Genomic DNA, 14,908 nt, shown 5'->3' with positions numbered 1-14,908 from the left:
TAACAGGTATATTAATGACCCAGGCCAACATCGGAGCTGCGAAGCATTGAAAGCTAGATTGCACAGATTGCACCTGAGCTCTAAATCTTTTTGCTCGCGACTGTAAAGAGGTAAATAAAATTTGATGAAAGCCACACGGGATGGTGTGGATGAGGCAGTATAGGCCTTCGCAGTGCGAGAATATAGTAGGCACGTCACATCTGGCCTTGCCCTTGCCTTTGCCCTGGCCTTGGCTGACTTTAGGATCTCTGACCAAAAAGTAATACTTGAAAATGGCCCAGAGCTTTTTATTCCTTGCATAGTCAGCATGACTCGTACTAAGTAGCTCTTTGCATGCCTCGATTGTCGCATCTTTCGAAAGTTGTGAATAGGTGCGCGTAGTTGGTTTTACTGCAAGAAAGGTTGTCATCCCCAAAGCGTTACCTATTCGTGTAGCAGTCAGTGGGTGTCCTCTGACTTTGGGAAAAAACTTGAGGAGTGCATGCACCATATCCATGGGAATATCCGAAGGCAGCTCGGTGTCTGCTAATGCTGACAGACCTAGCTTGTGTAGCTGGTCTTTTGATAAGACTTCTCGAAGCGACGGATGAGGCTGCTGCAGATGGAAGTTCAGTGTGAACTTGGTTTTGGTCTTGGAAGAAGGAGGCCGAGGAATTTGATGACTCAATACCTGCATGATGGCTTTCCTCTTCTTTTGGTTCTTTACAGCTTCTTCTTCTTCATCCTCTTCCTCTTCCTCTTCCTCGTTGCTCGAAGACTCTGAGTCGGAAGCAGAGCTTGAGTCGGACTCCATGTAGTTTTCATCACTGTGATCAGTGGAGGTTACATCGGTGAGGCCATGGCTGGATGTATCCACATCCTCTTCCTCTGCAGAACTTTGGGATGTCTCAGTTGGCCTCTCTGGAGAGAGAGCTCTTTTCTTCCTTGCTTGTTTGCTTGTACCAGCCATCGTAAAGAAAACTCCTTGGTTGTGTCAATCTGCAGTGTGCAAGGCGAACTCTGAAAAAGCTTGATTAAGCAAGAAGCTAGAAGCCTGTACTTGCATAAGCGATGGAAAAAGCAAAGCTGACGATCAGGAAAAGCAATTTCAAAGCGATCCCACAAGGAGGAGGGTGGGGGCGAGGGTAGAGATTGGATAAGGGCGAGGGAAGAGGGAGAGGGTAGGGGCGAGGGGTTGAGGGTGGATAGGGGCGAGGGCTTTGGTTGGATAGGGGCGAGGGGATGAGAGTGGATATGGGCGAGTGTATGTGAGAGGTAGGTAGGGGCGAGTAGTAGGGGGAGGGTAGGTAGGGGCGAGGGGGTTGGGATAGGGTAGGGGCGAGGGGAGTGTGAGAGGGTAGGTAGGGGCGAGGGGTTTGGGAGAGTAGGGTAGGTAGGGGCGAGCAGCAAGGGAGGGTAGGAAGGGGCGAGGGGCAGGGGAGGTAGGTAGGGGCAAGGGGGTTGGGAGAGTAGGGTAGGTAGGGGCGAGGGGGCTGGGAGAGTAGGGTAGGTTAAGGGCGCAGTGAGCGTGAGCAGGTACAAAGTGCGAGCAAAGAGAGGACAATTTTTTGACTCCAGATAAAGAAGGGTATTAGTAGATTAAGGTTCGCAATAATGTTTACGTAGTAAGCGTTGGAGCACAAAAGGACAAAATGACAGAACTCTAATGGCCCCTTCCTGCAGCAGAGCTGAAATTTTAATGGCACCAAAGGTTTTCTGCTGCTATTGGAATCAAAAGTTCTTTGACGTAAACTCTGCCATATTCTTCACATAGACATTATTGCATTGGGAGTCTCATCAAGTCCTTGATTACATATTGTTCACTGTCCCAATCGCCATCTAAGCAGATTCCACTTTTTCGAACTGAACAAAACCACTTCGACGAGAAGCTTGACTGAAAGCTTAACTGGAAGGACCTTAATACTTAACCGCAAATAACACTGAGGATAGAAACAATTAGAGGAGTGACTGATTAGAGGAGGAGTGACTGGACTAGAGAAGTTCCCGATAATACCCAATTACCAGGACTTAGTGGAGAAAAGATATCTTAGAGGAAAGGCGGAAACTTACAGACATAGCAGAAACTGAGACAGTAACAGAACATCCATTCTGGTGGAAAGCTAGTGGGGAGGAGAGCAGAACTGAGACAGTAACATGAGACAGTAACAGAACATCCATTCTGGTGGAAAGCTAGTGGGGAGGAGAGCAGAACTGAGACAGTAAAACAGAACACCCGTTCTGATGGAAAGATAGTGGGGAGGAGAGAGATGGGACTTAGAACCTACAGATGGCGGAATAGTTGCAGACCCTTTACTCAGAGGAGTAATAGCACTTGATTCTGGAGCCATTTACCAGTGGCAAAGGAACGCCTTCCAAAGTGACTAACTGGACAGCCCCCTGTGGCAAAATCTCCTGTACTATGAAGGGCCCTTGCCTGGCTGGAACCAGCTTCTTTGCTTTTTTCAAATATTTTGCCTGATAGAGTAGCACTAGTGTGCCTTGCGTTATTCTCGGCTTTCTGAGGTGGCGATCATGCCACGCTTTGCGACGAAGTTGCTCCGCTTGCAGAGCATGTGAAGCTAAACGGCGGCTTTCATCCAATAAGGTGAGACGGGATATAGAAGCAGATTCCATGCCCCAACTTGCACGCAGACTGCCCACCCTAGGGGATCCGGAGTTGAACTCAAATGGAGCTATGGCTTCCAAACCGAAAGCGAGTTGAAAAGGCGTTTGATTCGTTGTTGCTTTGAAAGATGTGCGGTATGCCCAAAGAGTGCCGTACACAACCTGAGCCCACGATGCTGGATGGAGATGACATGCTTTCTTCAGGAGTGCGATCAGAACCTTGTTGGTGCTCTCGGCCTGCCCATTGGCTCTAGGGTAATAAGAGCATGACTTGCGATGAAAAATCTTGTAATTTGCCAGTAAAGTTGAGATCATGTCATTGACAAAATGACTGCCCCTATCATTGGTGATCTCTAAGGGACATCCAAATCTGCATAAAATATTTTCATATAAAAATTTGGCTACTGTATTGCCAGTGCAATCTACTGTCGCCAGTACCTCTGCCCACTTTGTTGCATAGTCTGTAGCCACTAGCAGATATTTGCGATTACCTGGTTGAGCCGGGGGATATATTGGACTCACAAAGTCCAAGCCCCATCTCTCAAAAAGTAGCCACGCCATCGAAACCTACAGAGGATGGTTGGATTGCTTACTTGGCTTCGGCCCACAGCGCTGGCACACATCACAAACCTTAGAATATGCTATTGCATCCTTAAAGACGTAGGGCCACCATAGACCACTCTGTAGAATCTTCTGGGCAGTGATGTGACCAGGGTAATGGCCACCAGTGGGACCATTGTGGGCATCCTCCAGAATATGCTCCACCTCATGAGGCGAGACACAACGCTTCAGAACACCATCTGGTCCCGATTTGTAGAGCTGGCCCCCAATCAGAGTGAAAGGCCTAGACTTCAACAGCAATCTCCTCTTTTGCAGTGGAGATGCCTTCTTTGGGTACAGCCCAGTAGACAGAAAATGTAGGACCTCGCCGTACCATTTCGGAGTTGTATCGATTTTAAAAAGACTGCTATCTGGAAAGTCATCCGCAATCCCGGTAGCTTCTTCACCTGTGTGAATGCGAGAGAGGTGGTCAGCCATTACACGATGCTTACCAGAACGGAGTACCACTTCAAAATCAAACTCTTGGAATAGGAGGAGCCATCACCATACTCGACCTGTGACTTGTGGCTTATTAAGCAGATAGCGCAAGGCATGGTGATCAGTAATAATTGTGAAGTGGACCCCTAGCACATAGTGATGAAATTTTTGTAGAGCATACACTATAGCCAAACCTTCCCTCTCTGTGGTGCTATAGTTGCACTCTGCTTTGGTGAGCAAGCAACTTGCATAATGTACAGGGCGATCCAAGTTGAACTCTTTGGTAGGCTGAGTCAGCACAGCACCCACAGCCAACAGACTGGCATGTGTATGCACATGAAAAGGTAGTGCCCAATCCGGAGCAACTAGAATAGGTGCTTTAGTGAGGCGTTTTTTGAGGTATGCAAATGCTTCGGCCTTAGGTGTTGACCACTGGAAGGGAACAGCAGCACTGGTGAGCCGGGTCAATGGTTGAGCCACCTGTGCATACATACGTATAAACCTGCGATGATAGCCGGTGTGGCCCACAAAGCTCTGAACACCTTTGGGATTTATGGGAGGAGGTAACTTCAAGATGGCCACTATCTTCTCTGGGTCAGGTGCTAAACCTTGAACAGACACCACATGGCCCAATAGTGTGCCCTCTGTGACCAAAAAATGACACTTGTTCGGATTGAGCTTCAAACGTGCCTCTCTGCACCTGAGGAAGGCTGCAGAGAGCTGAGCAAGATGCTCCTTTAGATTTTCAACTGGGGTCGAACATTGAGTACCCGAGAAGGTGGAAAAGTCGTCCATGAATATGCAAAGGTGATCAGTAAGCAGAGGACAAAAGATGAGATATACTATGCGATTGAAAGAAGGCGGTGCATTTTTAAGCCCAAAAGACATTCTAGTGTAGATGAAAATACCCCAGGGAGTCACAAAAGCTGTTTTGATTTGGTCGTCAGGATGTATTCCTAACTGATTGTAGCCGTTGAACCCGTCCATAAAACTATACAGTACATGGCCAGCGACATCTTCGAGGACTCTCTCAGTGAAAGGTGTCGGAAATCCATCCGGGATTGTGACCTTATTCAGAGCCCGGTAGTCGACGCAAACTCGAATTTTGTTGGACTGCTTCTTTGGGGCAATAACCATAGGGGACAACCATTCTGAGTGCTCTACTGGTACAATAATACCTGCTTCTTGCATTTTTTCCAACTCGATTTTGACCGGCTTAGCCCCCTCAACCAGAGGAATTGTGTGGACACCTAGCTCTGCTGGGATTCCTTCCAAATCGTGGTAAGACCAGGCAAACACATCCTTGAAAGAGCGCACGAAAGAGATTACCAGGTCGAGTAGAGCGGGGTGATCCCATAACCAACTGGCTAACAAGATGGGCTGATGGTTGTCAGCGCCGCCTAGGTTGACCTCTCTGACTGGGTCAGGCCGTGCAGTGGGCGAGGCTGCGTCAGGGAGAGAAGACCGAGCCGCCTCTGTTAGCTTTTGGACATTATGAGCTGGCGTCTGATCAATGTTGAAATCAGCATACTCTTCCTGCAACCATCCTGATGGAAGCTCTGCAAATGGTAAATCCTCAGATACCTCAAAGTGCTCTGGCATGGGTGGAGAGTCAGATGGAGTAGAGGCTAAGGAAGGAGCTGGGGTGTTGGCCAACTCTTGCAAGGGAGACTTTTTCCCCCTACTATGGTGGGTTATAGGCTCACCCAGGCCGACGGTTTCCATCAAGGGACCCTCTGAAGGATGGACACCAGAGACCGGTCCACTTGGTTCTGGCTCACTTGGCTGACTGGGATTACTGGCTTCAGCTGTAGCTTCAAGTTTAGCTTCAGGTGTAGGATCAGGGGGAGAGGGTGAATCTATTGGTAAAGGTTGAAGAGAGACTACATAGCATGGCATTGAAGAGGTAGCTTCTAACCACTGCAGTAAGTCTTCATCGGACCCATCCGGAGGGACCGGCTGCTCCAAGTCAGGGTTGGACGCTACTGACAAAGAGCTATGCGGAACGATCGGATCCATACCTCCTTCGAGACGAATTTGTTGCATAGGAGAGCCAAGAGTATGTATCCACATAGCGTCGTTTCCCCAGTCGTGAAGTGCTTTCGTATGTCGCAACCATGGCCTACCCATCAGCAAGGGATAACCTCCCTCTACCTGGGGAAGATTAACTACCACAAAATCCAAGTTGAAAGTGAAATCTTGTACCTTCAGAGGCACCTTGTCGACTATGCCCACTGGGTAGACTGTTCTTTGATCGGCCAATGTACAGTGAAAGGAGCAGGTCGGGTAGGCTTTAGACCTAAGGCCATCATAGTGAATTCGGGCATCAAATTGATTCCAGATCCACCATCAACAATGACGCCAGATAGCTGGTGCCCAAGAATAGATACAGTGAGACGAGGACTTTTATAATCGGTGAGGGGAGTAGATGGATAGGAAATCAAATAAGACTCTGAGGGCTGTACAGGGAGGTGCCCGCCGTTAGGCCCAGCCTCCGGGTACAGAGACTGAATGACTGACAGGGTGTCACTTCTAAGTGTTGCGTCGAGCCTTAGCATGTCGTATAGTGACACCTGCTGAAAAGTATTTTTCAAGATGGCTTCTGCTGTGGGCTTGGCGCCTTCGAACTGGGCTCCCTTTGGGACCTTAATCTGTTCCAAGTCAGCCACTACTTCCAAGAAGGCTCCGTCAATGTCAGATAACAGGGAAGTTGGTTTGCTCTGAGCAATTTTGAAGGACTCGTCCTTTGGGTCAAATAGACCAGCTTGAGGAAGTGGGGACTGGCGAGGTGGACCTGTGGGCAGACTGAGACCAAGAGCTGCTCTTTGTGCCCGAGTAAGGACACCAGCAGGCTCCTCCACTTGTAGTGGCTTAACCACATGAGTAGCAGGTGATGGTTGAGGCACGGTGTTCATAGTAATCAAGTTTATCTTTGGGAAGGTGAATTCTTGCTGGTTCTGAGTCGAGCTTGACGACGTGGATGCCCTTTGCGTGGGACAATCCTTACTGTAGTGATCCTTCGAATCAGGGCAATGACGACAAGGAGGGGACCCCTCAGGTAAAGGACACTTGCTCTGATAATGCCCATATTCTCCGCATCTGTAGCAGAGTATGGGCCGATTTGAAGGACGAAACTGGGGACGAGATGGTTGCTGCATGGAGTTGGAGGCTGAAGTGTAGAAGCTCTGAGGGGTTGAGGTGGCATTAGCATTATAAAAACTTTGAGTCGGGAAAGTACTTGACATACTTTGGATAGCAGGGGTATTGAGCAAAGGTGGCATGAAGTTGGGATGGCCGTAGTGGGAAACCATGTTGGATGATGGTGCTAACCCCTGTTGGAGAGTAGGACCAAGACTTTGCTGTATTTTGTGCAATCCCTTTATATAGTAGCAATCCTTATCTTCATGACCCGATTTTTCGCAGAAGTGACAATAAGAGCGAAGGGGACAGTCCTGTAGAGGGTGTCTTGGAGAGCGGCATGAACTACACCATACCATAGCCTTAGTCTCCTGCTGAGACCTGAGCTCTACTAACTCTCTTTTAAGTTGATCATAAGCCTCTTGATGTGGAGGCTTCTCCTGTCTGAGAGAGAAGGATCTCTCTTCGTGAAGGGCCCGCTGTAACTTTAGGGCTTCTAGTTCCCTTCTTAAAGAAGTCAAGGGGTCTGATGGAGTGTCCACGAGTACAGGGGCAGTATCTAATTGAGGAGAGTCAGTGAACTGCCTTCTTGCTCCCTCTATTCTAGTAGCAGTAGCAACAAAGTCCTCCAGACTGGCTGCAGGACGGAGATTTTCTCTGAGCTTTTGTTCAGAAGTCTTAGGCAGAGCCTTCTCTACCCACTTCTTCACCATGAATTCCCCTGGTTGCTGAGGCAGCTTGGCGACCAGGGACTTTGTTCTGGTCATGAGCTCTGCAAATGTCTCCTTGGGCTGGAGCAACAGGTTGGCCAACTCATCTAGAATCTTCTCTTGATAATCCCCTGGTCGGAAAGCTTCACAGAACTGCTGTCTTAACATGGTCCAAGTAGTAAAGTGGTTTTCAGCAAACTAATTGTACCATTTATTTGCAAGACCATCCAAGGTGGACGGGAAGAGCACCAGGTATGTGTCTTCTCTGTTGAGGCCACGACCCCTGCAAAGAGAGACAAACCTCCGAGCATGGTCGTCTGCATCTTCTGCGGAGAGACCTTTAAAGGTAGGGAACTTGATGTTCACCTTTGCCAGAACACTTGTGAGCTCCTCCATGGCCTCTTGCGCCTAAGTCTGTTGCTCCCTAGCTTGCTGTAGCAAAATGGGGGAGAGCCTTACCGAAGAAGGTGACCTGGAGGATGTAGAATCGGTCGAAGGAATGGAGGTAGCCGTATGAGTAGGTATGGGTGATGGGGTTAATATGCTTCTACTGGGCACCAAGGGTTGACGCCTTCTGTGGTAGTACTTCAGAGGACTCAATAGTGCACTTTGACGCTCCAATGACCTCCTTGTATGTGTCATGTAGCAACCGCCAACCCCACCGAGCTTTGGGCAAGAAGACCTTCACTTGGGCAAGACAACCTTCACTTGGCTGAACATTGGGCTAGACTCTACTAGACCAGGGCGAGTGACTAGACCACCTGGCTGGACCAGGACGAGGAAGGACTAGACCAGGGACGAGAAGGACTAGACCAGGACGAGTACTGGGTGGACCAAGGCGAGAGAGGACCAGACCAACAAGGCGAGAGACTAGACCAGCGAGATTAAGCTGTCAAGGGTGAAACTGGAACACACCAACAGGCTGCACAGGCGAAGCGAAGAAACCAGATACTCAACAGAGTGAGACTTAAGTTGAGGTCCTATCGTGATCGCCAAAATGAGAGCACCTGTAGCGCGGATAATGTGTCGTGCTCTCAACAGTGTGGGTGCCCCTCAGTGCAATGTGCGTGACAATCTCACTCAAACAAATGGAAACTCTTTCAAACAGAATGAAACACAGGAACAATGGATAACGACAGAGACACAACGGTGGACCAGAACATGTGGACTCGACTAGCTCAAAGAACCATGTATAGACTCTGGCGTGGCAGCACACTCAGCTCCAGCCCAGGACTCACAGGTACAAAATGGGGTGTCGAGGCTCAGATGTGCAGGGATGGTGAAGTAGTGCTTTGTGTAAGACTCCTCTAGACGACTACGTACAAGCTAATAGAAGTGCCCCCAACGACTACTCATATGTACAACCATAAAGACCCACCAACGGCTCATAAATGTCCAGCCAGCTAAGTCTATCTCCAAACTGAGTGGTGGTGGTGACCTGGCCACGATGTCCACTAGACCACCGTAGGTACCCTGCCACGTGTCACTCCCAGCCCAAAGGGTCCGTCCAGTGTGAACCAGACCAACTGTAGCTAACTGTCCAATTGCGTGTCCTGTGAAGTGACACTGTAGCCCTGCTACACAAAGGGAGAGGTTTGCACCAAGAAAGGTGGCCTAAGGTGGGGCTGTCCCTCTCGAGCCACGCGGCTCGTAGCGAAAGCACTACCAAGAGAAAACCTCGCGGCAGAAGCGTGTCGAGGACCCCGCGTCTGAGTAGGAGTGGAGGAGGGGTTGGGAGATGAGGCTGTGGGTCCCATCGGGGAGAGAGGAGGGGCGGGAGGCGAGGGTGGAGGTGGGGGAGGGGGAGGCGGTGGGGGAGGCGGAGCGGCAGCATCTGAGGAAGGATGAGGCGGTGGGAAGGAGCTGAAGTGGGCGGGACCTCCTCAGACGGGTCCTGCTGAAGGGGGTCAAAACGGTTCCCAGTCGGAACCCAGTGATGCTGAGCTGCAGAAGGTCGGCGGCCAGGGGGAGCAGTGGGGCGAGCTGAAACCGGCCCATAGGGCAGTAGGCGTTGGCTTTCACCCGAAATTCTTTACTTTAGACACACACACAGAGCACTTCGCAAAGGAGACCTGTAACGGGAATTAACACTTAATCACATATTCTTTAGGAGGGTAAAGTACAAAGAAGAGTCCTGGGAATCCTTTGACTGTATCCCACTAGATACTGCTTGTTTTGGCCAAATTTCGGCAGCATAACAGCCCCTAAACTTGCACGAAACCAATTCCCCTGCTGGAACTCGCTTCTACTGGCGTATACCCTCTGATTCTTGCCCAAAAACAGTAAATTCAGCACGCTGTATTTACTGGTTTTTGCCCTGTTTTCAGCCCCAAACAGTCCCCTAACTATCCTCTGCCAGTGGGGCACGATTCCCAAAGGTTCTGGCGTCCGTATGGCTGAAAAAAAGTAAAATTACAGCGCATACACAGCGCTGATTTTGCACCTGTATGGTGAGGTTATGACCCTCACCAGTGCGTGCTTTGGAGTAGCAGCTAGCTACCCCTGTTCCTGCTCAAGGAGACTCTTGCCTCAGCACAAAAGCAAGAACCCACACAGCTGTACATCAGTCAAACGAGGAGCCCTCTTGTGGGGCATCACATAACTGTACGTAGGGGAGAGAGAGAGAGCAGTGTGTAATGTGCAAGGCATCACTCCTAGCACCACACTGTACATGAGAGGGAAAGGAAGCACTCCATAGCTCTTAACCTGTTGACAGGTTCTCAACGAAGCATCCTCCCAGCATAAATTGAGCGCCTCCTCTTCTGCCCTTGACGTGTAATGCATCTGTGAATAAATAGATGCAAAAAGGGGAAGATTTCCATGGCTGCCAAAACCTGCGTATCGCTGAAAACGCAGCAAAACAGCCCTCTAAACACGCATCTGATGCCTTCCAATGCTGAAAATGAGCTCCTTAGTCTTAGGTAAAGTCATGGGAAGCTCAAAAATGGAGAGAAATGGTTGAAAATCACAGTTATCAGCCTCCAAAATTGCTCCAGAAAGTCAGTTACGAGTTCTCTTCTCCCAAACTTGGTAAATTGACCAAAAAGTGCCACTTGGCACTCATACATGCAATTTCCCCGCATTGGGCTTCCTGCTTAAAAATCTCTCAACTGGTGCATCAATTGACTTTGCAGTAGAGTACTAAAATGTTCCCCTGGTCATACCGAAGGTAATGACGCGAACACATTTCATGGCCCAAAATAGCAGTTCCCTAATTTTTAGGAGATGCTTCCGTTGGGCTCCCACTGGTCATCTGACCATCTATCCTCATTGGGACCGCATCCAAAAAAGTGCAATGTGGCCCAACTATCGGATACTTTCTGTTGGTGATCCCACCTTCACTTTATGCCTTTATTGAGTTCACTTCCTAGTATCCACCAACTTGCTAAGTGCGACGAGGGGACCTACATGATCTTGAACTGAGCCTAGACATCCTTTTACTTTACGAATTCCAGTGCCGACCAACTTCCCGTCTGCGGGTGAAACTACCGTTCACATTGGCCATACAATGTCCGACCATTTGCAACTTCAAAAAGAGGGTCTGAAAAATTAAACAAAAATCATTGGAAAGAAACCAACAACTAAGGTTAGCAGTTGCCACGTCCTCGTGACACGAGCCCGCCCCTTCGACGGCGGCCAGGCACCTGCTGCCAACCGTCAGCTGACTGATCACTGGTCTTTGTCAAGGTACCAGCCTGTGCGTCCTGTGTATCTGGCTCCTTGGCTTGCTCAGCCTTAGGAGGCTGCGCATGCGCTGTGGGTCGAGGTCTCCTACGAGGACATGCCTTTGCCAAATGGCCCATCTGCCTGCAAATGAAACACTGGTTCGGGAGACTCGAATATTCCACATTTGTCTGATCCATCCCCCACTCACCCGAGGCAGCAGTACCACCTTGGGGAGGGAGTGTGTCACGAACAAGAACCCGCGCACATTGTCGGAAGCAAGCTCGAGCTGCTCGGATGCCGAGCGGGCTCATCGAAGTCACCTTGGCCATCATATCTGCAAACTCAAACTCTACCTGGTAGTACCCTCTCCCGAGGATCTGGACATCGGTGATCTTGCCCACATCGGAGAGAAGACGGGCCTGCAGTAAATCCCGAACCTCGCCCCGACTGTGCCGAGTGCCAATGATCTTAGAGATAACCAAAGTGGCTTGCAAGCGCTCCACTTCGGCCATCAAGCTCGCTTGCTCTTCTGGCGAAAGAGCAAGTCAAAGGGTCGGCTCCGCGGTGTCGGGCGAGGGGCTTCAGTGGAGTCCCTCTGAGATGGAGCAAAAGCCGCTATTTTGTGTCTGCTGTTGCAAAGGCGAACGAAGGGGAGTCTAAGGCGTCGTGGCGAACGAAGTGAGTCTGAGTCGCTGTGAACCAACTCCAACAGAGACACAAGGTGGGTGAGGGGGCAATGCAGGCAGGCTGCGGGCAAATTTTTCCCACTGAACTGCACAAATGGGGCGGGGGGGGGGGAAGGGGGGAGTTCACTGTACAGAAAACCAGCGGGGACGGGGGGGTAATCGCTGCTCAGCAAAAAACCAGCAAGGGGCGGGCAGGGGGAGCGGGTGGGTAGCGGGCGAATGTGCAGGGGGGGGCAGCGAGCAACTGTGCAGGTGGGCAGCGAAGCCAACTGTGCAAGGGGGCAACGCGAGGGAAAGGGCAGGGGGCGGGTGACTGTGCAGGCGCGGGGGGGGGGGGAGGGTGCGTAGCAGCAGCGAGCCTGTTACTGTCAGAATAGAACCCGAGTACCACCACAGATATTTACTTCTTTCAACAATATGTATCTTATTAAACAAAGATATGAAGAAACGATCAAATGGTAGGAATTGTACGTACAAGTACTTGCAGATGCAAAAGTATGGGTCAAATGCAAAAGTACCGAGTCCCAACCTTCAGGGCCTGAAGAGCCACAACTGCTGGATGATGTATCCCACGCTGCTTTTTGGCTCCATACGCTTTTTTATTCATGTATGCTTTTATTACAACAAATACAAGTCAGGAGAAGATATGTGATTCTTCACTAGCATCAATATGGTACACCAAAACAGCATGACTATTCCGGTGTCTTATCATTTCCTTTAAAAAACTGGACTGGAATGCAAATAAATCCCGGTGCTTCTGATGAACTTAGGCCAAATATGCTTCTTTGCACTCGTCTACATTCTTGAAAGCTGAGTGCTTATGAATACCGAAGCTGCCTTTTAAGTTCATTAATCAGTATATCAGCGGGACTTCAGAATTTCTTTTTTATGGCAGCTCGCAAAATTGGCTGGAAACAAAGTGGTGGCTACATGTGGTGGTGCAGAAAAAGCCTCTCTGCTCAAGGAGCTTGGAGCTGATAGAGTTATAGATTACAGAACTGAAAATGTTTCAGAGGTATAATAATCGCTTTTCCTGACTGGAAGATGTTCACACAAAACCATGCTGTGTAAACATTTAAGATTCATCATCATGGAAAATTGAACATTTTTCATCTTTGACTTGAGGTACATTGCGCATGCTTGGTACAGTAGCAAGATTGCCCAAATGAAACCAAGCTCATCGAAAAATAGACACTCTTAAAGGAAACAAAACACTCTTCCTCTTTTAAGAAACTTACAAACTCAGAGACAGCTACAAATGTGTCGCAAGGATTGTACCTTGAGAAGCCTAACAGTTACAATCACATTTGGGGCTCCAAAATGCACACTGGTTTTAAGCTGAAAGAATATTGGAGTTATCATTGGGAGAGAGGAGCTACTCCAGTGAGAGACTTGATTTATTTATCCCATTGTTTGAAAAAAGGAAATGAAAGAAACATTCAGGAGTGCGTATCCTAGATGGCCTTGGTGGCAACTAACTCCCATCAATTTGTTGATGATCTGTATACCCTCTGTTCTTTATTTTTTTGCACCTTTAGGCATTTGATTGAATATCATAAGAAATGGTTCTTTAGCTTTTGCACGTTTTATCAAATGGACTGATATGTCTCTTTTGTCAAAAGCAAAGTGATCTACATCCCTTGAAATACTGCTCGTTATGTTGCTCAAGGAGAAACCAGTCTGAGCTTTTGTGGAGGAGCCTCACCAAATTTTATTCATTCTCTGTCCATTGGAACCAATTGCACATATGCACAGGGAGAGAGAATGCTTTAAGATTAAACATTGTCATGAGAGATTTTGCTACAGGAACAAGGAGAACTAAGGTTGATGCATATGTGTGACATTCATTTTGCTAGTGCAGTTTGAGTGTGAGTGGTAAGGGGGTAAAAAGTTTAATGCAACCCACAAGTTCTTTCAATTTCGTGCGGCCATATTAATAGACACATTATTCGACCACCTTTATTTTGATCGTTTTTCAGCTGACACTTCTCTATCATCCCATTTTCTTTCATAATGTTGTGGCTTCCATATAAGATCACTGTTTCGCACCTCCCTTTGTTTTGATATTATTCATAAGAAAAGACCTCTTTCATAAGCTGTAGCCTAGCCGGCCATGGGAGACAGTTGGAGGGTGTGAGATGCACTTGTCTCATGAAGACAAACGCTGGATGTGGAAGGTAGGGGAATCCATAAAGGGCTCCAACCATTGTACCCAGGCAGCGGTGGTGGCAACGGCGGTGATAGAGGTGGTTGCACTGGATCAAGGTCAACAGATGGCTGTACCATGTTCCTGAAAACTCCCCCACTTAGAACAGAAGGGTGAGTAGATTGCCGGTTGGAAGCTCTTGTACTTTGTAGTGCCGGAGGAGGGGGTACCACCTAGGGCATCAAAGAGGACAACATGTAGTTCAGGAACTGTTGAAAATTTTGCAGCATTGAAAGATTCTATTGAGGATGCAGTAAAAGTATGTTGCAAATCTCGTGGAGAAGAAACTGCAAGTACTCTGTAGAATCCCAAAATGCCATGATGCTTTGTCTGCTCTTGGTAGGACCAGTATGCTTTCAAAAAAGCACACGACTGGAGCTTTGATACCACTGTAATGGGGGGACACCAGGTGCCAACGGAAAAGAACAAATTGAACCAACTTTAAGCACTTCAAAACAAATGAACTAAAAGAGTTGCACGACACACGAGACATGGAGTGGCATAGTTCCACCAAGAGGGCCCTTGCCGCAAACCTTGGCACCCCTTTCGATATTTCCTTTTATTGCTTGAACACTTCACAACTCGGGCGACACTCCTGTGCATCTTCCACGCGGTAAGATGCCAGAGAGTGAGCCCTAGACATATTTAAAGGCGCATGAAAAGCAGTACATGAAAAGCCATAATTCTAAAAGCATCTGGTCTCCCAAAAACTGTCAGCACAATTTCAAGAAATCCGTAGAAGTGTCATGTCAGCAGATAGCAGCGTGATTCGCAGAAGTCAGAACAGTCTGCCACATCATCAACCAACGTAAAATCCTGGTGCCACGTCACCATGTCAGCGTTAAAACCGGGTGTCTATA

General features: G+C 48.6%; 1 protein-coding gene across 2 annotated transcripts in view; it reads left to right on the top strand.

Moving 5' to 3' along the window:
* The window catches only part of LOC147446820 (ARP protein (REF)), a 192,470-nt gene that overhangs the window by 141,366 nt on the left and 36,196 nt on the right, over positions 1-14,908 (top strand). For both annotated transcript variants that reach the window (XM_086522788.1, XM_086522787.1), the window contains exon 14: positions 12,738-12,857. In XM_086522788.1, the coding sequence (XP_086378914.1) occupies positions 12,738-12,857 (120 nt within the window). The remainder of the gene's footprint in view (positions 1-12,737; positions 12,858-14,908) is intronic.

This window comes from Adiantum capillus-veneris, chromosome 11 (assembly GCF_014529385.1).
Source record: "Adiantum capillus-veneris isolate H3 chromosome 11, ASM1452938v2, whole genome shotgun sequence".
NCBI lineage: Eukaryota > Viridiplantae > Streptophyta > Polypodiopsida > Polypodiales > Pteridaceae > Adiantum > Adiantum capillus-veneris.
Note: the sequence above shows the minus strand (reverse complement) of the source record. Positions and strands in the feature narration are given on the sequence as shown.